The following is a 23,892-nucleotide window of genomic DNA, read 5'->3' on the forward strand; positions in this document are numbered from 1 at the left end:
AAACTAGTTACTGAATTTTGTGAAAGTTGCATGAAACAACGTGATTGCTAATTTATTATCGTGTTTTGACCAAATTGCCCTTGAGGGGAATGATTGCTAATTAATTGTCGTGTTTTGACCAAAATGCCCTTGCGGGGAATAATTGCTAATTGATTGTCATGATTTGACCAAATTGCCCTCGTGGGGAATAATTGCTAGTTAATTGTTATGTGTTGACCAAATTGCCCTTATGGGGAGTAATTGCTAGTGATGTACATTATGAATACATGACACGTAAATAATTGCTCACACATGTAACGTATCACAAATACACTTGTTAAAGTCACACACGATTCACAAACGAAACACGAAACATGTTGTGTGCATAGGTATTATGTGCCGGGTCTAGAGACTCGATAATATTCCGACACTTAGAAAAAAAATCTCTTTGTTGTTTTAGAATGCTAGAGAGAGTTTTTCTGTGACGCGCATCTTGGTGAATTATTTTGGGAATATTTCGCAAACAGTGAGTTCACTTACCCCTTTTAAACTGTTTTCAAACGCTTTTCACTTGGGGGAGATAACATACTCCGAAAACGCTTTTAAGATTTTGTTAATATAGATTATATATCACTTGTAAAGACTAAGTGGCAAACGCAATAACTAAAGTCCTTCATTCACATCGAACCGTTTAATATTGGATAATAGCGAGTCATTGTTGAGTAGTACTACTGGGTTTGACAAACCCCACCCAACGCTAAACTCGACTGGAGGTCGAGTGGGTGTAATCTTGGCTAAACACATACCATGGTCAGGATAGACCTGGTGGCAAGGCAAATGATAAACAGTCAGCTTCGGTGTCGAACACTTAGTAATACTTGTTTTATAGGCTAGCTACCTATAGATATATAATTGACATAACACTATCTGGTAACGCAAAACGCTTAACGCAAAACGCTGAACGCAAAACGCTAAATGCAAAACGCTGAACGCAAACGCTAAACGCTTTATTTTTATATAAACTTGTGAACTCACCAACCCCGTGTTGACACTTTTAGTATGTTATTCTCAGGCAGCCGAGGCGGGCGCGCGGTTTAGGATCATGCATTACTTGAAACACTTTTAATTATGCAAACTTATTTTAAACTGTTATCATTGGGTTTTAAGTCGTCCTGCGTGACGCAACATTGGTTTCTATGGTTTTACGCTTCCGCATTTATTTACTCGTAAACGTTTTTATGGTTTGATTATAACTAATGAATCCGATCCTGTTAGTTCACACCCTCTGACGGTAAAACCCCGTTAGTGGATTTTGAGGGTGTGACACGCCACAAATGAGAACATAATAAAGGAACTTATATATAGGATGTACCAGCGGCGTATCCACCATGCCCTTATCATAACTCACATTTCTACCCTTTTTCCCGCTATCATTCTCGAGTCTGAGTTATCGCACAAAACCGCACTTACTATGGCTTCCATACGGGGATTTCAATAATTAAGTGTGCACCCATAATTATTTAGATCATCATATGGTCCACATGGTTTGTTCCATTGTGTGGTTTTAGAGACATATTTATTTTTAAATCTTTAAATAATAGACGTGTACATAAATTTGTTGAATTTCACCAATATTGACAAGCCAAAACTAGCGGTTGAAAAATTTTGGGATTGACTTTTAAATAAGATAAGAAAGAAAAATGGGGTAAATAATTGAAACAATAAAAAATCTTAAGATATAAATCAAGGTGAAAATAACAATTCGGTTTAAATCGGTAATGACGATCAAATAAATATTTAGGGTAAACAACATGAAATGAGATTTGAAGTCAAAAGTCATCAAGATAATTGCCAAAGTCTATAAATAGAGGTACTAAATAAAATCGTTAAATGAAACCCGATAATAAGGACTCCGATAAATGAAAATAAAAAGTCCAATAAATGAAAACGAGAATCCGATGAGTGAAAATGAAAAATCCGATAAGTGAAAAATGGGAAGTCTAATAAATGAACACATAAGGTTGGGATAAACAACTATACCATTACCAACAATATCGTACGATGAGTTTCACACGTGAAACAAACTTGAGGTTATAAGTATTCGAACACATAAGGTTGGGATAAACAACTATACCATTACCAATAACATCGTACGATGAGTTTCACACGTGAAACAAACTTGAGGTTATAAGTATTCGAGGATATGATTGCGTGAAATGTGATAACATGAGAATTATGTGAGTTCCATGGGGTGACGTATACATGTATCTAACTAAAAAATAAAATAAATAGAATTTTTGGTTAACAAACCAATCAATGAAAAGTGATAAAATGCGAATATGGCTTCTATTGTGAAACCATTTATATAATCATCATTATAGTAATAGTTTCTAATAGCGCCAAAACTTGCGGACAACCACACACAGGCAGCTTAATAGATTAAATGAAATGATGTAGAATAATACATAGAATCGTGTTTCGCTTTGAAATACATAAATGCTCAAATATGAATAACATAGTCATGAGAATATCGTTTAAAAGATAAACGAATTTTTTTTTTGGCGAACTTGAGGTTTTGAAAATATTACACAAATTGTTATTGAATAACTTGAATTCGGTCATGAATAGTCAAAACACGAAATGAAATCTCATGTGCATAAAATTTCCATCAAAACATCTCATCAAATGAAAAGAAACTCGTAATAATCATGAGACTCGAATTAATGACGAAATATGTAAATCGCATATCATATACTCTTTGAAAATATAAGAATAAAAATCGAAAATGAAGTCTCAAGTAAAGTCGTTTTATTGTTTCCAAGAATATATGTAATAACAAGGCATTGCGGTAATGCGTAGCTAGAGAGACATTTAAACTGCTATCCAATGAAAATCTTGTAAGTTAAATTGTTAAAGGAATTTGCATACGTAAAGCATGTCGTGCTGATAAATAATTAACGAAAGAACTATGCTTGTGATAATAAGGAGTAAAAATTTGCATAAAGCTTTATCGAACAAAATTCATGTTACAATATTTAATGTATGAAGCATTTATGAATGTGTCCCAAAAAGATTTGTAAAGCCATGATCATTGAGTTTACACAACAAAATGGAAGTTGAAATTTGTTAATGAATAAATCTCGAATTCGACATTCAAAATGAAACCTCGTATTTATAAAGTTATTATGAGATTATCACCTTAGGTGAAAATATTTATAATCTTGAAAACGCGTATATAATTGTTTTATAATCTTTGAAAACAATTCCTCATAATAAAATTTTGTTGTCATGACAATATTATATTCTACAAATATGATTTATAAAAATATGAGCATAATACGTAAATCATTATTTTTGTAAGAGTTTATAATTTAAAAGTGATTATTTGAACACATGAGGTCATTATAAATACGCTAGTTGTATATACATAAAAAAATTAAGGGAAAAACGAGGCTTGCGTGTGTAGGGAGGGGTTTTAGGCTTCGAACGGTGAACGGTTTGGAAATTCAGTGAAAAGTGAGTGTGTTTTAGGTGTCTTACGTAGTCGGGTTTTCTTGAGTTGGATTGATGGGTTTCGTGGCATTTAGGTTGTTTGAGTGGGTTAGGCTTAGATGACTTGTGTGAGTAGTGGTTGGGCTTATTTGGATGGGGTTTGCTTATTTGATTCCAAGTTAAGTTGATGGGTTGGCTAAGTCGTCCTTAACTAGTTTGGATTGAATTTGGTCTATACCTGTATTTTGGGTTACTATTTTGATATCAAACTCTATGATTTGATGGAAATGGTGTGGCGATATGGTTTATGACTTGACATAGCATGGGTCAAGGGATTGAGTCATAGTTGGGTAAACTTTGGTTTGAATATGTTTTGAGGCATTTGTGGGTGTGTTTGCAGGTGTCTTTGAAGTATATGGAAGATAAGTTTGATAGGTTTTCGTTCATATTAGGGAAAGATTTGAGTGTGTGGGAAAACTTTTGAAATGGAAGGATGGTTTGATTTAAGGTGGTAGCTCGAGGTGGAATACGAGTGTTTAGAAGCTTGGGGTTGCGTTTAGGGGAAATTTTGGCTAATAATAAGTATTATATTGAAAATATCATAATTTATAAATAGTGATTGAAACATTCATGAAATTTTGATAATTAAAATTACAAGTTAATATATATACATTATAAATAGAATTTTCAGATCTAAGCTTGTGAATCACACAATTTTTTTTGCTAAAAGTTTTCCACTAAAATGAGAGTTGTTACGATACGTCAGGTCAGCTTAGTTTGTAAAATATTTTACGAGAAAATTTTGAAATAAACCAACCCGCGTAACGTAACTCGTTCTTGAAATGCTTAAAATTAAGTAGTGGGAAATATCATGAGAAACTATGATAATAAAGTTTGCATTTTGAAGTTTATTGTAAAAATAAACCAATTGTCATGAGGAAGCAAAATAAATTTTTTATAAAGATTAAAATAAAATTTTTGCTTATGAGGAATTTAAAATAAGTGAATTGAATGTCGAAATTTGCTATGAGGTATACATATGAATAATGAATGTCGTTTTGGGAATACAAATTTGCGTAATGAAAATCTTTACCAAGTTCGTTATTTAATAACGTGTAACGAAAATATCATGGTAAGTTAAAATGACCAGCATTGTGAATCGAGAAATCGTCATAAACGATTTTTGTCTTTAAAATAGAATTTCTATAAAGTTTTGCATAAGGATTTCAAGACAATTACAAGCTATAAGTTTGTGAATCTCTTGAAAAATTATGGCAAAACTATTATAAGAAATTTAAAACGAGAGAAAAATTGTATGATGCAAATTTTATTTATGAAAATTTATAATGAACCAAAGATTGCATAATGAAAGTTGTTGTGAAAATAAATTTGGGTAATGAAAATTCTACCATGTGTATCATATAATATAGTGTAATTACAACATCGTGGGAAATTTAAATAATCGCTATTGTGAAATGATAGTTTAAAATAACGGGATTTTTATAAAAATATAATTTTTATGAAATCTTGTATGAAAACTTTAGAGACAATTTAAAACTATACAATGGGAATTTACTTGAAAATATTAAGATAAAATTTATCATAAAACCTTTAACACAATGAAATTTATATGATAAAATTTTGTTTATAAAAAGTCTTAATGAACAAATATGGCATATCAAAATCACTATAAATAGTTCAAAATATTATATATATATAACTTACATTGAAGAGATCGTAATAAATTATTTTTTTTGTAACAAAAATCGTGATGTAAAATCAAAATGAGAAAATTTGTATTAAAACTTTACCATGTGAAATCAGAACATATTAGAATGAATCATAATGGTCAAATAGAATTATATAAATGAGATTTTTTTTGTGACGAGAATTTACATGACAAAGTAAAAAGGAAAAAATGTTTAAATCTTTGAAATTCGTAAATAATGTCTTAAGATTTAAAGGCGAAAAAATCGAGCATGAACCACCATGACTTGATATTCTGACACTAAGAACCTTTTTACAAAATACCATGTTGAAGTCTAAACATGTGCACGTACCACTGCGTCTTTTTCATGTCTTCGACTCAAATAATGATTATAACAAAAATAATAAATCGGAATACAACGTCATGTCAAAACACTAGTCCACGAACCACCGTGGTTCTGTTGATTCAACACCAAAAATTAGGATGGGGACCGGAATGCTTGCATTCGACAACTTAAAGTGGCCGTCTCATATGAGGCAATCTTTAAGGAGATTTGAAACAACGGGATTCAAGTTAAGCTTGTGATCCATAAAACATAATAAAAACTAATGTTTTTGCGGTAAGATAAGGATACCTTAGATTATTATGAGAATGTGTGTATGTGTATATATAAAATTAAACAAAAGTAAGGTAAGGATACCTTAGAATGTCTTGAGTGTTTGTTATATTATGATTTGATGAAATAAATAAGTATGTAAATAAATATGCGTAATGAACAATCGAGTAGGGTAAACACGTATAGGCAACATGTATAAGGACCCTAAAGCAAAAACTATACTAGGCCGTTACGTCTAACCACCTATCCTATAGTCTTGTGGCTCTGATACCAATCTCTCACACCCCGACCAAAGGCGGCAGAACATGCCGTGGTACAACGGATAGCCCAAATACACAAGACGCTATTAAAGCGACAATATTTAAACAACTCTTTTATTTCATAAATCAATAACAAATTACATAACTTGTTCATACAAAACAAATTGAATAAAAGTAAACAAATATATATATTGTTCGTTTTGCTAATATCCTAATAGTCTTGATAACGTTTTTCGTCAATTTCTCAAGTCAACCAAAGTCAACCTGTAACATTTCATAAAATAAAGTTTGTCAACACAAAGCCTGGTGAGCAATTTCATAGTTTTTGAACAATATATATATATATATATATATATATATATATATATATATATATATATATATATATATATATAATAAGGAAAATTCCACAACTTGCATACGAAACAATAAATAATAGCAATAATTTGGATAAAAAGATAAAATCGTTAATAGAATTACGTTAGCGACACCTAGCTATAAGGAGATGCCAAATAGTCTAGGATTTTATAGTTATCGTTAATAAGCATACATTTACGACACCTTGCTATAAGGGGTTGCTAAATAGACTAGGATTTATAGTTTCACCATCCAAAAGCGATAAACACATAGGTATATAATCATGTAAGCATAGAACACCAAATCAAGCAATTATTTAAGTAAAGTATACAATAACGTTTGTGATTTAAGACTCAAGTATAAAGCATTTAGTTTGAATAAGTATGAAATGTCACCCCCAAAACAAAAGATAGAAAACGTGGTATGAAAGTACTCACATTAAAGTTATAAACTTGATCGGTAAAATAACGAGTAACCGGAAGGATGAGGTTTAACGGGCAAAGTCTAGATGAAAGGAAGTCTTGTATTAGGGTGGTTGTCTTGAAAGTCTTTTAATAAAATACATGTTGAGAAAAGTAAACAATTTAAAGTTCAAGGTTTAAAATGTAACTATTTAAGAATTTATAATAATAACCTTTTAAAAATGTAAGTTTGCTCGAAACCGGGTTAAAGTATCTAACCTTAATATTTACTCAACCTATGTTAAGTAATAAGGTGGGAAAAATGTAAGAACACAAGTCCCTTTAAAATAAAGATACTAAAACGGGTTTTAACGAGTGTTTCAGGTTATTGGTTCGGGTCTTGATAATTGGTCAAACCCAAAGTCAACTTTCCAAATTAATTAATGTTATGAGATAAATCAATAAAATTTAATAAGACCTAACTAAGTATGTAATTCTATTGTTTTAGAACTAACAACATCCGTTAAGCGAGTGTTCGGTTTTGTCGGTCCAAATCTTTGTTATGAGATCAAGTTGGATCCAACATTTCCAAGTACTTAAGAAAATAATTAAAATCAGTTTCTAAAGTATTTTTAAAGATTTATACAAATCTTGATAGCTAAAAACACACTTGTGTGTCTTAAGCGAGTGAAAATCGGTTTAGTTCGGTTTCCATCTCACAATAAGTTCATATATGGTTTCCACATGCCCAAATATCAAAGAACTTGTATAATAACTTATAAATGATGAAGCTTAAGTTTTACAACCAAAAAGTTAAAAATAAAGACTTTAAACGAAAGTTCGGTTTTCGGTTCGGATCTAGTTTCGGGTTAAGACCAAGGTTAGAATCTACAAACCCATAACCATAGAACTTATAATAATGATTTTAGAAACTTAAATCCAACATGAAGCATGTTTAAACAATTATTTAACAAAACTAGTAAACAAAGTTCGGTTTACGGTTTGGAGCTATTTACGGTTAAACCGAGGCTAGACTCTTCAAACCCATAACCATGGAACTTGTAAATATGACAAACAAACTAAAATGAACAGAAGTTAAGCATGATTAATATATATAAACAAGTTATATAAGTATATATATCAAGGACACGAAGTCCTCAATAAAGCCTTGCCTTACGAGGTCCGAAACCTCACCGATCGAGACCGGAGAAGTAACTACCAAAGGTAACAAGGGGTGTATATTATATATATGTTGTACAACCATAAAAAATAAACAAGTATTAATAAAACTACATAAGCTAATTAAAATAAAATGTTTAACTCAGTTTGACTTTTGGAAGTCAACCCTTCAAGAACACTAAAAATAACAACCTTGAATCTTTGTATTTGAGAGAGAATTTGGAGATGTAGCAGGGGAAAATAAAGGGAAATGGTGGTGTATATACAGGGTAATGTTGGTGGTCAAATATGGATGTAAATATCAAGTAATTGCATGCAAAATGGATCAAGATAAGTCACAAAACAACAAATAAACGGATCTGCACCTGATGGTCATCGCGCCACGTGATGGGGTTTGGCCACCCCATCGCGCCACGCTATGGGTTGGTCACCAAAAAATCCCAAAGTTTCAAAATTGATATTTTTGGCCCATGAAGTTCGTTTTAAGCATTTTTAAGGCGTTTTAAGGACCGAAAATGATGTTTTCAAGCCCCAACAAGTGTAAAACAATATTGAAACATAAAATCCAACATTTTGAATATAACAAGGGTTTTGGTTTACAAAATGGGTCGGTTTACATAATAAACAAATTCAAAAAACGAATAAAAAAGACCCGAAATTGACAAATGTCACAGTCTATTTGTAAAAAGGTTAATCTGACATGTGTAAGTACACCTGATACGCCGAAGCAGCAGCACGAGTGGGTATTGTTACAATGGCATCGAGTAGGCTGTTACGGCGATCGTAGTTGAAACAGGTTTAAACAACCAGCGACCAAGAGAGTTATGGGTACCGACGATTTTCGTCAATCGATTACCAGCTGCGACGTACCTACTAATTAGTCGCAAAACTGCATCGGAAGAGTTAGGTCCGACAACAGCGAGGTCCACGAGCTTGTACAGGTCAGCCGGATCTGTGGCGGTTGTTCTTTCTTATCTGGTAGTAGCGATTGGAAGAACAAGAGGGTGATCAGGTTGTGTGGCAGGAAAATCAGAACTACTAAAGGTTGATTTTTTCCGGTTCTCTGTTTACTGTTATTGGCTTTGTGATTAAGTACAAAATGTCACAAAAGTCAAAAGAGGGGTGCAAGGTTTTGCATAGCTCACAACTAGAGATGGCCAAAAAAACCGGTTGGGGAACCGGTTTACCGGTTTAAACCGGAAACCGGTTTTTACGAAAACCGGTTTTTTAAAAACCGGTTTGACCGGTTTACAAACCGCCGGTTCGTCTTTCGGTTACAAGTTCTAGATCCAAAACCGGTTAACGAACCGGTTAATGGAAAACCCGGTTTTTTTTATTAACCGGTTATGGAAAAACCGGTTAACCGGTTTATAAAAAAACCGGTTTTTGACCGTTGTGGAAAAACCGGTTAACCGGTTTCTCCATAACCGGTTAACCGGTTAAAAAACCGGTTTTTGAACGTTGTATAACGGCTATATGCCCGTTTTTTTTGTTTTTGGACCGTTTTTTTTTTTTTACCATTTTACCCCCACAAACATCTATATATAGTTTAGGTTGGGTATTGGTTAGATCACACTCGATTATACAACTCCAAACGCTCTAAACGTTTATTTCATACGCGATTATTTTGTTATCTCACGCTCAATTATACCACATTACCACTCCATACGCTCTTATTTCGTAGTCGTTTATTTCATACTCGAGTATACCACTCTTATTTCGTAGTCGATTATCATGGCCTCCCAAAGTGCTGCTTCATCCGTCAACATGGGTGCCTCGAACACGGGAGAAACGGTCGTTCGGGTCATCCCCACGAACGAAACCATGATGTTTGGCAACATTTCGACCTATGCGAAATGTCTAACGGTAGCCAAAAAGCTCGATGCAAACATTGTTTGAAGTTTTATGGCAAAGATGCAAACTCCACTTTAAAAGCGCATGTACAAAGGCCCTTTTGCAAGGCCTTGAAGGACGAATCGGGAAGTAGTTCGCAGCCGGAGATGACGAATCAAGGAGCGGTGTTTACGTACGACGTTGAAGCGGTACGTCAACAGTTTTCAAACTTTGTGATTCAACAAACACTTCCTTTCAACCACTTCGACAACCCTCAATTCACGGAGATGATGCAAAACTATGTTCAACCACGCTACCAACACGTAAGTCGTTCGACCCTTAGAAGAGATTGTCTTAAAGCATGGAAAAACGCTAAATCCGAACTAATTTCATACTTTTCAAACTTACAAACTGGTGTAAACTTAACAACGGATGTGTGGTCGGTCCCTCATGGTTCGCCCGACTCATACATTCGTGTGACGGCTCATTGGGTTGACCCCGAGTCGTGGCAAATGATGAAACGAACCGTTGCGTTTCAATTGTTTGATTACCCGCACACGGGTAGAAATATTTTTCAAATCTTGGATAAAGTCATTCGACAATACAAGATTGAACATAAAATCTTTTCAATTTCGTTTGATAACGCGTCCAACAATACGGCCGCGGTTGGCCATTTAAAATTAAAGTATAAACCTATTTGTGATGGAGCGTTTTTTCATAGCCGATGCATTGCACATATTATCAACTTGGCCGTGCAAGATGGGTTAAACGTGATCGAAACGCAAAGAAACAATTTTAAAAGAATGTTACGAGATGTTTTTAGCAACAATAAAACATTTTCAAGATACAAAAAATTTTGTGTAGAAGCTAATTGTCAATGGTTGGGGCCAAATTGGGATTGTCCAACAAGATGGAACTCGACTTGTAATATGTTTGAGAAAGCCATCCAACAAAAAGAATCATTAATTGCGTTTCATCAAATTTTGTCAAGTAGGGGTAAATGTGCACCGTACGATCCTAGAAACTGGTTATTGATTGAGATCGTTACGGAGGTCCTTCAAATTTTTAAATCTTGCACAACTAGTTTATCCGGGGTTTACTATCCAACAAGCCCCATTGCTTTACCAAAAATTGCTGTCATGTGCACAAAGTTGAGTGAACTTCATTGTAGGGGTGCACCTTATTTTGATATGGGTGTAAAAATGAAAGAAAAATTTAGAAAATATTTTCAAGAACTACCCGCTGTTTTGACATGTGCTGCTGCGTTAAACCCTTGCATCAATGTTGGTGGTGTTGAAGCTTTAATAGAAAAAATTTGTGATGAGCTAGGGTTAAACGACGATCAAAACCCCTATTATAGCCAAACTTTAAAGAATGCTTTCAACACCACCTTGTCAAACATGTATGATGTCTACCTTACAAAATACGGGTCGTCTTCCCAAATTCATGACTCGTTAAGAGCTGTTGCCCAATCCCAATCCCAAACCGACCTTGAAATGGGGATGTACTACATGATTTGGGAAGACGCCGGTAAACGTCAAAAGGTAAACACCCCAAGCAGTGAACTTGGAAGGTATGGTGGTACCAACTTTGTGAAACACATGACTCCGGATGAATTTAGAAGTCTTGATTTGCTGGCTTGGTGGAGAGGTAAGGAGGATGAGTTTCCGATCCTCGCCGCCATGGCCAAAGATTTAATAACGGTCCAAGCTTCCACGGTAGCTTCGGAGTCTGCTTTTTCTGTTTCTGGCAGGGTTATATCGATTAGGAGGACTCGACTCACTGCACCAGCTATAGAGATGTCGATTTGCTACAAGGATTACTTGGACTCTTTAGATAGGGCACAACATCAACGCTCACTCGAGGGGGAAATGGAGTATGAAGCGGGCTTGTATGAAGACGAGGTCAATGAAGGACACACTCAACCAATGACCGATGAAGAAGCCGCGTACGACGATTACCTAAGAAATAGCTCGGGATCGGGTAGCGAAGAAAATTAGTTAAAGAAACAGCAAACATGGAGGCAAATCATGAGTAAGAAACAGCAAGTTGTTCATGTAATCGTGTCTAAGCATTCTTTTTCCTAATATGTGCTCTTATTTACTTGTTGATTTGGATTTTTCTAATTTAGTTAAAGAAACAGCAAACATGGAGGCAAATCATGAACAAACTGCGATTGGGAACAACAGGAGCATCTGCTAGTTCACGATTTAATGTTTGTATTTTTGAGTTAAATCATGAACAACAGTTCTTGGCAGAGATTTCTTCAGTGTTAATGATTTAATGTTTGTATTTTTGAGTTACGAATATGCGATAACGATTTAATGTTTGTATTTTTAATGTAAAAACTATAAATGAAAGTTATGTGTTTTTAATCTTTGGTTTGTTGAAAACACATTCACCAACACACACTCATACTCATCTTCCAAGCAAAGAACCCTAACAACGAAAGCAAAGAATGGCTTCGGTCAGTCCGTTTTGCCTTGTAGTTACCGGTTTGCCTTGTAGTTACCGGTTTGTTTATACTGTGAAAAAATAATGGTCTTCATTAAGTACAAAATATAAAAAACAAATATTCGTATTTGAAACCGCGAAATTTAAAAAAAAAAAAAAAAAACCGGTTAACCTAAAAACCGGTTATTAAAAAACCGGTTAATAAAAAAACCGGTTTATTAACCGGTTCTAACCGGTTTCTAAACCGGTCCTAACCGGTTAGACCGGTTAGGGTTTTGACAGAAAAAAACCGGTTATTAACCGGATCCGGTTATTAACCGAACCGGTTTTTTTAAAAAAACCGGTTTGTGCACCTCTACTCACAACCAAAGAAAAAAAACAAGGTGTTTTATTATTTTTTACAAAGAATTCCAACGAAAGAAAAACAAGTGGCTTGATTTCTTTCTTTATTAGTTCAACAAGTTTGGGTTGAACATTGGTTGTTTTACTTGGGTTGTACGAGTAGGTTCAATTAAGAGTTCGTTTTTACGGATTAAACGAGTTAGGTTTTAATTAAGATTTGATTTATTTTATTTTACGAGCAAGGGGGTTCGATTATGAAAGTAGTTCAGGGCTAGTTGACTGGTTTATATTTGTTCCAACGGAGTGGAGTAAGAGGGTTGGACAAGCCAGTTCATTTCAAAGGTTTTTCTCTACGGGTTAAACGAGTTATGTTTTTGGCCAATGTTTGATTTGAAAGATGTGCTCATGTTTTTATTTTGGAAGAAAAGAAGATCAAGGAAGATTGTTGTTCGCTCGACTAGATGACCGGAATCCCAGTCAAAGGAGTGCTTATGAGAGTTCATACGACCGAGTGAATGGTCGGGGACATGGTCACAGAGGTAGTCGAGTTCGGTAGAGTCGAAGAACACATCTATGGATTAAGAGAAGTTCTAGAGAGATCAAGACCAAGATGGTTGGAAAAGCTGAGAAAATCAAGATCGTGTGTCGAATTAGGCATTTCAGAGGAGACACGTTAAAATCAACGACCACCTATTTCAAGTCGGAAATTAGGGGGTGATTGTTGGAATTAATTTCCAACTTAATAGGCCCGTCACGTGTTTGCGACCGGGTTGGACTTATTGGTCCCGTGGAATTCATTATCATGTAAAGGGTTTATGGGGTTACAATTAGGATTCATTATATTTGGTAATGTCTTGGCTAGCAAGTTAGATTAGTCTATATAAACCAAGTTATGGTTATACATTATAGATTGTGGTGTGAGATGCAACCGAGTTATTGTTCATCTAGAGACACACACACGAGATGTGATCGAGTTTGGGTTTTAGAGATTGTAATCAGTTTTTAGAGATAGATTTTCTGATTAATATAAACAAGCGTTATTTGTTTATATTATGTTTGATTATCGATTCTGGACTTGAGACCACTCATAGGTGAGAATCCCGTTCTTGAAACGGTGCCCTTAGTCGCAAAGCAACCACAACAGCCGTGTTCTTCATTTCCTATCATCAAATCTGGAATCTCAAATTTGTCTTCTATGCCTTCATTTGAATATAGTTTCTGTGTGTTTCCTACCGTCAAATCTCGATCCTTAGATTAGTTCTCATAATTTTTCATTGTTTATCGTGTTTCTTGAATTTCTCTTTTCTTGGACTCCGAAAACTCTTCGATTATTGGGTTCAATCACTTTATGATAAAAATCCCATTTGACTCGATTACAAAGCAATGAATTTTTTGCTCTATCGCTCCTTCTCTAGATTCCTGGTTAACAAAATAACTTCCGACTATCTAATTTCCTATCAAGTTCGACCAATTTTCTACCGAATTCATTTGAGAATAGTCTGTATTAGTTTGCTTGTGACCAATTTCCTGTATAGCAAATTGTATTCAGTTTTTTCGTACTAGTGTACAACTGAATATACATGTGCATATATGGATACATACATAGATGCTAGTTAGTACATGCACGCACATTATATTTACAAAATTACACCAGCAGAGGCATTTTGCTCCTGAAGAAGATGAAGCTTCCGAGATAGAAATTAGGAGCGGCCGAGAAAGAAAGCTCTTGAGAAAGCCAACAGTTCTATCCAGATCACACATACACATAAATAACAATAATTAAGTTATTAGTAGCAATAAAAATAGACACAATAATGATAATAATAGTTATAAAATAATAAAAATTACCGTTAATAATAATAATATTAAAAACATAAAGTTTTTGTGTTTTTTTATTTTACGAACACACTAGATTATTAAAATTTAATTGCTTTGACGGAAATGTGTGATCGAGAAACTTTGACCCCTTCTGACGAAATATTGTTTTTGATATCTTGTCTGTATTTGGTTGCTAAATTAGGGGTTTTATTTAATGATGATTGATTTTCATTGCAAATGGGTCGCAATTTCCAGTCTTTTCTTTCCTCCAACATGTTCGTAAGACAAATCGCCATGGGGTGCTCTTGGGGCGGTGTTGAACATCGCCGAGGGGCGCGGAGAAGGGGGCGGCCAGGTGGGGGGCTTCACAACAACCGACGCTCTTGTGGTGGTTTGGTGGGCCCTCATATTCTCTCTCTCTCTCTCTCTCTCTCTCTCTCTCTCTCTCTCTCTCTCGTATATGTATATATATATATATATATATATATATATACTGAGGCATTAAAGGAGCTTTAAATCACAGTGGAGTCTTATGGAGAATGGTTTCGAAGACCCATTTCTTACGTGCCGATGACGTGGAGGAACTTTAAAGCCCCTCCATAGTGAACAGTCTAAGAAACCGACACTTTTCTTGTAGTGGTTTGTGTTAAGAGTTCAGGAAACTCATAAGTGATAAGGGTTTATTACGTACTTTTGTCTTCTTATTAATAAAGAAACTAACAAAAAAATAATAATCTAAATATGCATAATCCATCATAGGTATTGGATCAAATACAAATAACCTTTATCATAAGATGTGTATTAATAACTAGAGCAATTATTTTAACATTAGAGTAATTATTTTACCTTATAACTTTTGAACTAGAGTACACAATTTTAACTTTTATGACATAATTACTTTAGTTTAAAACTATAAGTACTCTAGTTATTTGTATGTTTAGTATGCTAAATTTATTTGTAAATGTTCCCACCCCATCCATCATATATGACGCTCACATTAATAAGACCACACCCCCCCCCCCCCCGGTAGTGGGATGCTTAATTTGGCCATCGAAAAAGCCCCAAAGCGCCTGGGAACACCCCCACGAGGCGCATTGGGCTCTTTGAAGGTGGGGAGCGGTTCGCACAATGAACTAGAAGGAGGGAAAAGGGGGGGGGGTGGTTGATGGTTGTTTTATTTGTTCTTTCTTTAATAAAATATAATGATAAATAATAATGAGCTAATGATTGGAAGGATTTCATCTACTATACCATTTTTTTTATCAAAATAACCCTATGGTGATTTGACAACACATGACGCAAAACGTCTCATAAAAACTCCATCCACTACATACAGTCCAAGAGTTCAGAATCCTCACGGGGACCACTTACAACTTACAAGACATTCGTTTGAACACCATGACAAGTTGACAACTGTGGACAACAACCCTAGCTATTGTTGTTTATTAGTATTACATACTTGACCATGAAAATATATGTATGGGAAAGCTACATTAGGTTTAGCTTTCATCATTAGTTTCATTTAAAAATCTTGTATATGCTTAAATGATTGAATAAAATAAAAATATATTAATCCAGATTCTTCGTCATTCCACACATCATCGTATTATCTTTACCGTGTGAGGAGTTTTGGTGCACCACGATCGAGTAACAGCTATATATTTTAAGAAATACACTCAAATATTTATTTTTATTTCTAAATCTGTCGTTTCAGAATTTTATCTTATAGTTTGACATTGTAAATGACAACTGGTGGTGCAGTACAACAAATGCAAAGTCAACACTGTACTACACACCACATCTTAAAATCAGTAAGTACTACACACACGTATATATTACAGAATAAACGATCAAAGACTTAACTGTAACCTAAGTGTTCTGTTCCTCCATGGCTTTCTCCTTCAAGGTTGTGTGGTCAAACTCAGCTCTTTTGTTAATTTCCTTTGTGTTTTTACACCTATCTTTAACCTCCGGTCATGGCGGTGCAGACCATGATGATGAAGATGAAACCCCTCATGAAAACTTACATGCTAAAGGGTTGGTTTTGGTGAAAGTTTATTGCTTGATCATCATGTTTTTCAGCACTTTTGCTGGTGGTATTTCCCCTTATTTCTACAGATGGAATGAAAGCTTTTTACTATTGGGTACTCAATTTGCTGGTGGAGTGTTTTTGGGGACTTCTCTCATGCATTTCTTGAGTGATTCTAATGAAACATTTGGTGAACTCACTACAAAAACATACCCTTTTGCTTTCATGCTGGCATCCTCAGGGTACCTTCTTACTATGCTTGGTGATTGTGTGATATTGTATGTGACTGGAAGAGGTGGTGATATTGGGGAGAATAAGGTGGCTGGTGAGGTGGAGGACGGCACGCACCACCCTGTCCTTGTTAGGACGTCATCGTTAAGCGATACGATACTGCTTATCTTGGCCTTGTGTTTCCATTCGGTTTTTGAGGGTATTGCTGTTGGTGTATCATGTAAGTTTCTACTCATTCCTTTCTGTGATCCTTACTTGTTACAATCTCTAATGACACATAGGATATATCGATCGATCGATCGATCTCAAGCACATAATAATGAGGCTTATTATTCATTATGGAACCTATTTTGCATATTATTAAGACATTATATATATGTTCTTAATTTAATCTCCAATTAAGGGTTTATTTCTAGGTTTATGCATACAGTTAGGAAAGTTGTTTTATTTTACATATATGGAGTTTACAGGTAGATATTTTAGGGAAGGAAATGAAAAGTTTGCAATACTGGAGTTCTCGTATTCTTATTAATAACCGGTGTGTCCACAAAACACCTTGATGATATTTGAAAAGTGACATTTCTTATGATCCCTAATCTCTCTCTCTCTCTCTCTCCCTCTCTCTCTCTCTCTCTCTCTCTCTCTCTCTCTCTCTCTCTTTTGTGGTAACATGTCGACACAAGTCACACAACTACTGCCATATCTCCACTTTTGTCATCTTAACTATTGAGTTTTCCTTTTAATTTTTTGTTGAGTAGCTAAATTTAAGAGACCAAACTACTCAAAGATTGATGTGTTATTTTCCTTTTTTTTCGGATTCACAACCAGAATACAGCTTCATAACAGAGGCATATATTCTTGATTTTCTGAATTATGGGGCTAAGATTTTAAGTGATATATCGAAATATTTCAATCTGAAAATGATAACACAATATATCTGGTTGTCATCCCACATGTGTTGCACTGAATTTTTCATTAAGGCATAAGATACGGTTCACGCTTTCATAAATTATTGATAGTACTATGAGTTACAGAAAGACCCCCATACCATATTAGGAAAATCAAACAATAAAAATATGGACTATACAAAGGTCTATTTTATGAACCGTAGTCCGATTTGGAGTTGACTTGCACATAAAATCATAAACATTAACAAAAACCTTTGATTTCGGCATTGTTTGATCAGCAACAAAAGCAGAAGCATGGAGAAACCTGTGGACAATTTCTTTGCACAAGATATTCGCAGCTGTTGCAATGGGAATCGCTCTCCTAAGATTGATACCGAAGAGGCCATTCTTGTTAACTGTTGCCTATTCTTTTGCTTTTGGGATCTCCAGCCCGATCGGGGTTGGAATAGGGATTGCCATTGATGCCACAACTGAAGGGGCAACAGCAGACTGGATCTATGCAATCTCCATGGGCATTGCTTGTGGAGTTTTTGTGTATGTAGCTATTCACCATCTCATATCTAAAGGGTTTAAACCACAAGAAGACTCTTACTTTGACACACCATTCTTCAAGTTTCTTGCCGTGCTGCTTGGGGTTGGAGTCATTGCAGTTGTGATGATCTGGGATTAATTTGATTGTGAAAAGGTTTGTGACTATCTTTATGTGATTATGCAATTTGAAAATGTATTTCCTTTTTGTTTTATTGGGATGGTTCTTCAAAATGTTCATTCACCTTGTGTAAATTGTGATTTTAATTATGAATCCTTTAAGAGATCATGGAAATAAATTCAACGTTGTCATGTTTTCGAAAGGTAATCTCGGATAGTTCCCTAAGTAGTATGTCATGAGTGAGCGCTTGCACAATTTTATAATACATATATTTAAATATACTAGATAAATTAAGATAGAATTGAAGTCCTTGACAAAGAACTATTTCTAAATTATTTGCAACATATGCATATTAGGTGGATTATATCTACTAAACTAATCAAATTCAATCCCATCTTTACACTTTAGAGGGTAGATACATCTGTTTTATGTTTCTCATGTTGTAAGAATTAATTCTTCAATATATCTAGGATCTTAGGAAAACATGTTGTAAAACAGTACTTTAATACAAACCTTTCTATTCTTAGAACTAGTACTTCTAAAATACATTTAGAACTAGTACTTTGAAACAATGCACAAATTCTGTAACTAGCAGTTATAAAATTGAGTTTTTTAGGCGCGTTATTTCTGTTGTAAAAATCGATCGAAAATGTTATAAGTATAAACTATATATTGTTGTTGTTTACCTTCGTTAAAAAATAAGTACTTAGAATCCGTTATAGGGGAACACTAAATGAAATTGTGTGAGCCAATAGTTTACTATTGTTGGAAATTATGCCCAAGAATACGAATACGAAATTTAAAATCAACCAAGATCGACTATTTTTATTTATTATAATTATTGACACACGAATTAGATACCCCTAATTATGTGTCTATATTAAATAAGAGAAAATTACCAAAATAGACAACTTTGACCAAGATTTTACCAAAATAGACATGCCTATTTTAGCCTACATCTCTTCAATCATTGATTTTTTGATCAACAGACAATTAACGCGTCACCGAAGCCGGCTAAGCCTTATCCGCCAGTTTATGGACACAAAATTTTATGAAAAGTAAATGGGACCCACCTTTATCCAATAAAAATTCGACAAGTGTCAAAGGCGGCTAAAATTAGCCTAAATCTATGGTTATTTAGCCGGCATCATTGACTTTTAGCCGGCTTCGGGATATGTGTCTATTCACTTAGCCGGCTCAAAATATTCCTTCTTAGCCGGCTCCAACTCGGCTTGTAGGCTAATGCTTCACTTAGCCGTCTTTTTTTTTTCATTTAGTCGTCTAATTTTAGCCGCCAAAATTGAATATTTTACCAGCCCTATTAAATATTTAGCCGACTTCTATCTTTTTATCTCTTAGCCGGTGTAAATTTAGCCCCCAACTTTTACCTACTCAATTAAATATTTAGCCGGTTTCAACTTTTTTTTTCTTAGCCGGCATGTTTTAGCCATCAGAAAATAAATACATTTACCTACCCATATTTAATTTTTCGCCAACCATTCTTATAAAACTATACAACCATCTTCAATCTATCATATAAAATCATTTCACCCTATCCAACTTTTATACTTTCTTATCACACAATATCCTTATTTAAAAAAAATATGTTTGCTAATGTCGTCGTTTACCTCGGAGGAGGTCAGGACGGTAATATATCGTCACACGATTCACCCAGCGTTAGTCAAACTGAAAGTTTATTTTGGGGCTTTGTTGGTCAACCTTCGCTACTGGAGGAGGTCAGGACGGTAAGAAAAACTTTTTGGTCTTGATAGTTCTGACAAATATATGCAGCCCAACCACATTGGTCAAGCGGAAAATTTGGGGGTATTTGCTTGTATGTTAATAGAAAATTTATGTTTGAAAAACAGCTTAATTTTGAAGGAGATTTTAAGAAGAAAATCATTAAATATCAGTGATTTATGGCAGAAAAAATTTACATTTGGCATTGTCGACATACTATCGAGTAGATTGTAATCGTTATTTAGTATGTTTTGTTATTATTATGTTTTTAATTTTTATTATTAATGAACATTTCCGTGTACATACTTTTTTGTATAGTTTTATAAGAATGCAATGAAAAAAATAAATTTGGGTAGTTAAATGTATTTATTTCTGATGGCTAAAACATGTCGTTAACAAACATATTTTTTTAAAAATAAGGATCTTGTGTGATTAAAAGTAAATAGGTTGGATATGGTGAAATGATTTTATAAGATAGAGTGAAGATGGTTGTATAGTTTTATAAGAATGGTTGATGAAAAATTAAATTTGGGTAGGTAAATGTAATTATTTCTGATGGCTAAAATATACCGGCTAAGAGAAAAAAAAGTAGAAACCGGCTAAATATTTAATTGAGTGGGTAAATTAAAGTTGGGCTAAATTTACACCGGCTAAGAAGACGGCTAATAGATAAAAAGATAGAAGCCGGCTAAATATTTAATAGGGTTGATAAAATATTCAATTTTGGCGGCTAAAATTAGACGACTAAATGAAAAAAGAATACGGCTAAGTGAAGCCTTAGCCTACAACCGAGTTGGAACCGGCTAAGAAGGAATATTTTGAGCCGGCTAAGTGAATAGACACATATCCCGAAGCCAGCTAAAAGTCAATGATGCCGGCTAAATAACCATAAATGTAGGCTAAGTTTAGCCGCCTTTGCCACGTGTCGAATTTTTATTGGCTAAAGGTGGGTGCCGTTTACTTTCATAAAATTCCGTGTCCATAAAGTAGCGGCTAAGCGCCGGCTTTAGTGACGTATCAGTTGTTTATTGGTCGAAAAATTAATGATTAGAAAGATCGATGTAGGCTAAAATAGACATGTCTATTTTAATAAGATTTTGGTCAAAGTTGACTATTTCGGTAATTTTCTCATTAAATAATTTCATAAACATAATGTTTATTTGGAAATCATTGTATGAATTTTGAGAAGAAAACAATGTAAAATAATGTTTTGTAATAGCATGGGTTTTGAGTCCCTGTTTGAAAGAATAGTATAAACTTTTAAGTTGTTTAAATAAATATTTTTATTCTATTGCATAGAAATAAAATCAAAACATACACCAACTGTCGATTACATGTTTAGACTCTCAAAACCGTTCACTTGTCCTACGTACGTTGCCATCCATAGGCCAAGGTCTAAGATGACCCATCGTAGGCGCCTACGTTGACCCGAGCATAGACTACTTCAAGCATGATTTGAGTTTAACTAAGATGTATATTTTTCAAAGTAAAATAAATTTTCGAAACCTTATTTAAAGCACTAAATTATACATTAAATCCGTTTCTAATATTAGGGTGTTACAAAGGTGATTCGTTGCAATTGATCAACAACACAATGGTGCATTAGTGATAAGTGTAATCCGTTGTAACTATTTAACAATTGTGAGCAGTGGTAATTGATCATGAATAGTGACCGAACTACCGTTGTTTTTTTTTTTTCAAACTAGTAGGTTTTATTAAAAGAATGTGAGTTATAGGTGCCTAACAAAAGTGTTGGTAGCTTTTAGGTGTTCCTCTATCTAAGATGGAGTAAATAATATAATGGCACGCTAAGTCAGCGGAAGTTGGAGATGACTGGATCCGCCATTTGAGATGGTTGGATCCAAGATTCTTCTCTTGCGTCACATGGAAGCTTAACATGAAATCCTCCATCTCAGATGGAGAGATTGAACTCTACATTTTTATTTTTAGTAAACTTACGTATAATAAAAAAAGATATGAAATCTCATAGGGGGTAACTTGAAAATGAGTGAAACCCTCCGTATGAGATGGGGGGATTGAACTCCTAGTATTCCATCGGACGGTTTTTACGAGCTAGCAAACTTTGAATCGTTTATAGAACGTTACAACGGAAAGTGATGCTACTACGACTTGGAACAAGAGAGAGATCTGTACTCGGCGGAAGGCGAGTATAGTGACTAAGTTAATCATCTTGTATTGTCAATTAATATGCACTTTTTATTTTTAGGAAGTTTTTTATGGTATGTTAATTTCCGTTAATGTAATTTATATTTTAGTAATCTATGTTTAAGTAATTTGTGTTAGTAATTTCTTTTTGTGTAATTGTTAGGATGGTTAAAAGATGTAACTTTTATTGTTATTTTTTAGTTTTCACATGCTACTCACATGAGACTTGAGAGCATATTCATCTTTTAAGGTGTTAGAATTGTTATCAAAGCACAAAAATCAAGTTTAAATAGTTGTTGTTCAATTGTTATCAATAAAACATAAAGACTTAAACAAACGAATTTATTGAAACTAAAACAAACATCAAACAAACTAATACTCTCCTACACTAGAGACTTAGCAACAAAACATAATAACAAGATAAAGATGATGATGTTCTTCAAACGATTCTTTGCTTGAAGGACGGTAACTTCATATTCTAGCTTGTTTTTAGAACGCAAAAGTTCAGGAATAATGGCTACAACACGATCGCACATGGGTTGGTCAATTCAACCAACACCACACCCTTGAGTGTGCCAAAACTGAAAACTTGGAGTTCAATCCTTCCATATCATATATAGGGTTTCACTCATTTTTGAGTTACCCCTCTCTAAGAGTTCATTTTTTTATTATACGCATATCTTTTTTTATTATATGTAAGTTTGCTAAAAATGAAAATATATAGTTCAATCCTCCATCTCAGATGAAGGATTTCATGTTAAGTTATCATGTGACACAAAGGAGGAATCTTGGATCCGACCATCTCAGATGGCAGATCCAATCATCTCCAACTTCCACGTCACTGCTGACTTGACATGCCAGTAGATCAGTTCCTCAATCTCAGATATAGGAACACCTTAAACACATTAACACTCTTGTTAGACACCTAGAACCTACTTTCTTTTGCTTAAACCTACTAATTTGAAAAAGATCGTTGTTTTTCCTTCCTGCTGATTTAACCGAATAGCCGTTGACAGTTATTACATATTTTTCATGATAGTCATATTATTTCAAATTAATATTGTGATGATCACTCAACTATAAAAAAATATATATATATTCTTTTGTCTATTTATGGTATTTCATAATAAAGGTTACATATTCGCTCTTCCTTATATAGTTGAATTATGTATATGAATGTTTTAAACGATTATTAGAGATAATCGATAGGCCCTTTACAAACTTACATGGGATGGTACCACTAATTAAGTGAACCCCTCATGGTAAAGCAGGAGTGTAGGCTAGGTTAGTTTTAATGGGCCCCGCATGTTTAACTGGAAGATCAAATTCTAAGCCCAATTCCTGGATTCTCGGCAATGTCGTCATGGCGTCATCATTCATTCATTTGGCACATGATGGTGTGATTGGTGAACTATGGCTTTTCTTGACTTCACGATTTTGATGGAGGAATTTGTGTCTCCCATTTAAATACATGTAGGTTCTCCTAGGATTTGCTTCTTTAGTTGGACCCTCGCTTTCTATTATTAATAATTCATCTTTTATTTTATTAAAGTTAATATACAAGTTCGCATACACTCAGATCTTAGTGTAAAAGTTAAATTAAAGATTTTACAAACGTGTTTTTCTTGTAAGTTTTGAAAATCTCAAGTATTAATCCAAATGATCTAGACCCGCCAAATCCAAGTAGGAAGTACCAACGTCACTGACTCGGTCAATTTTTGTGGGTTATA

General features: G+C 34.3%; 1 protein-coding gene across 1 annotated transcript; it reads left to right on the forward strand.

Annotated features, from left to right (window-relative positions):
* Positions 1-16,305: 16,305 nt before the first annotated feature.
* On the forward strand, positions 16,306-18,392 carry LOC143581458 (zinc transporter 2-like). The gene is made up of 2 exons (XM_077064236.1): positions 16,306-16,919; positions 17,886-18,392. The coding sequence occupies exons 1-2, from the start codon at positions 16,328-16,330 to the stop codon at positions 18,275-18,277; spliced, it is 984 nt and encodes a 327-aa protein (XP_076920351.1). The 5' UTR covers positions 16,306-16,327; the 3' UTR covers positions 18,278-18,392.
* The last annotated feature ends 5,500 nt before the right edge of the window (positions 18,393-23,892 follow it).

The sequence above is a fragment of the Bidens hawaiensis genome, unplaced genomic scaffold (genome assembly GCF_021521415.1).
Source record: "Bidens hawaiensis isolate Kalapana, Puna unplaced genomic scaffold, B.hawaiensis_p1.1 tig00030955_1, whole genome shotgun sequence".
NCBI classification, from domain to species: Eukaryota; Viridiplantae; Streptophyta; class Magnoliopsida; order Asterales; family Asteraceae; genus Bidens; species Bidens hawaiensis.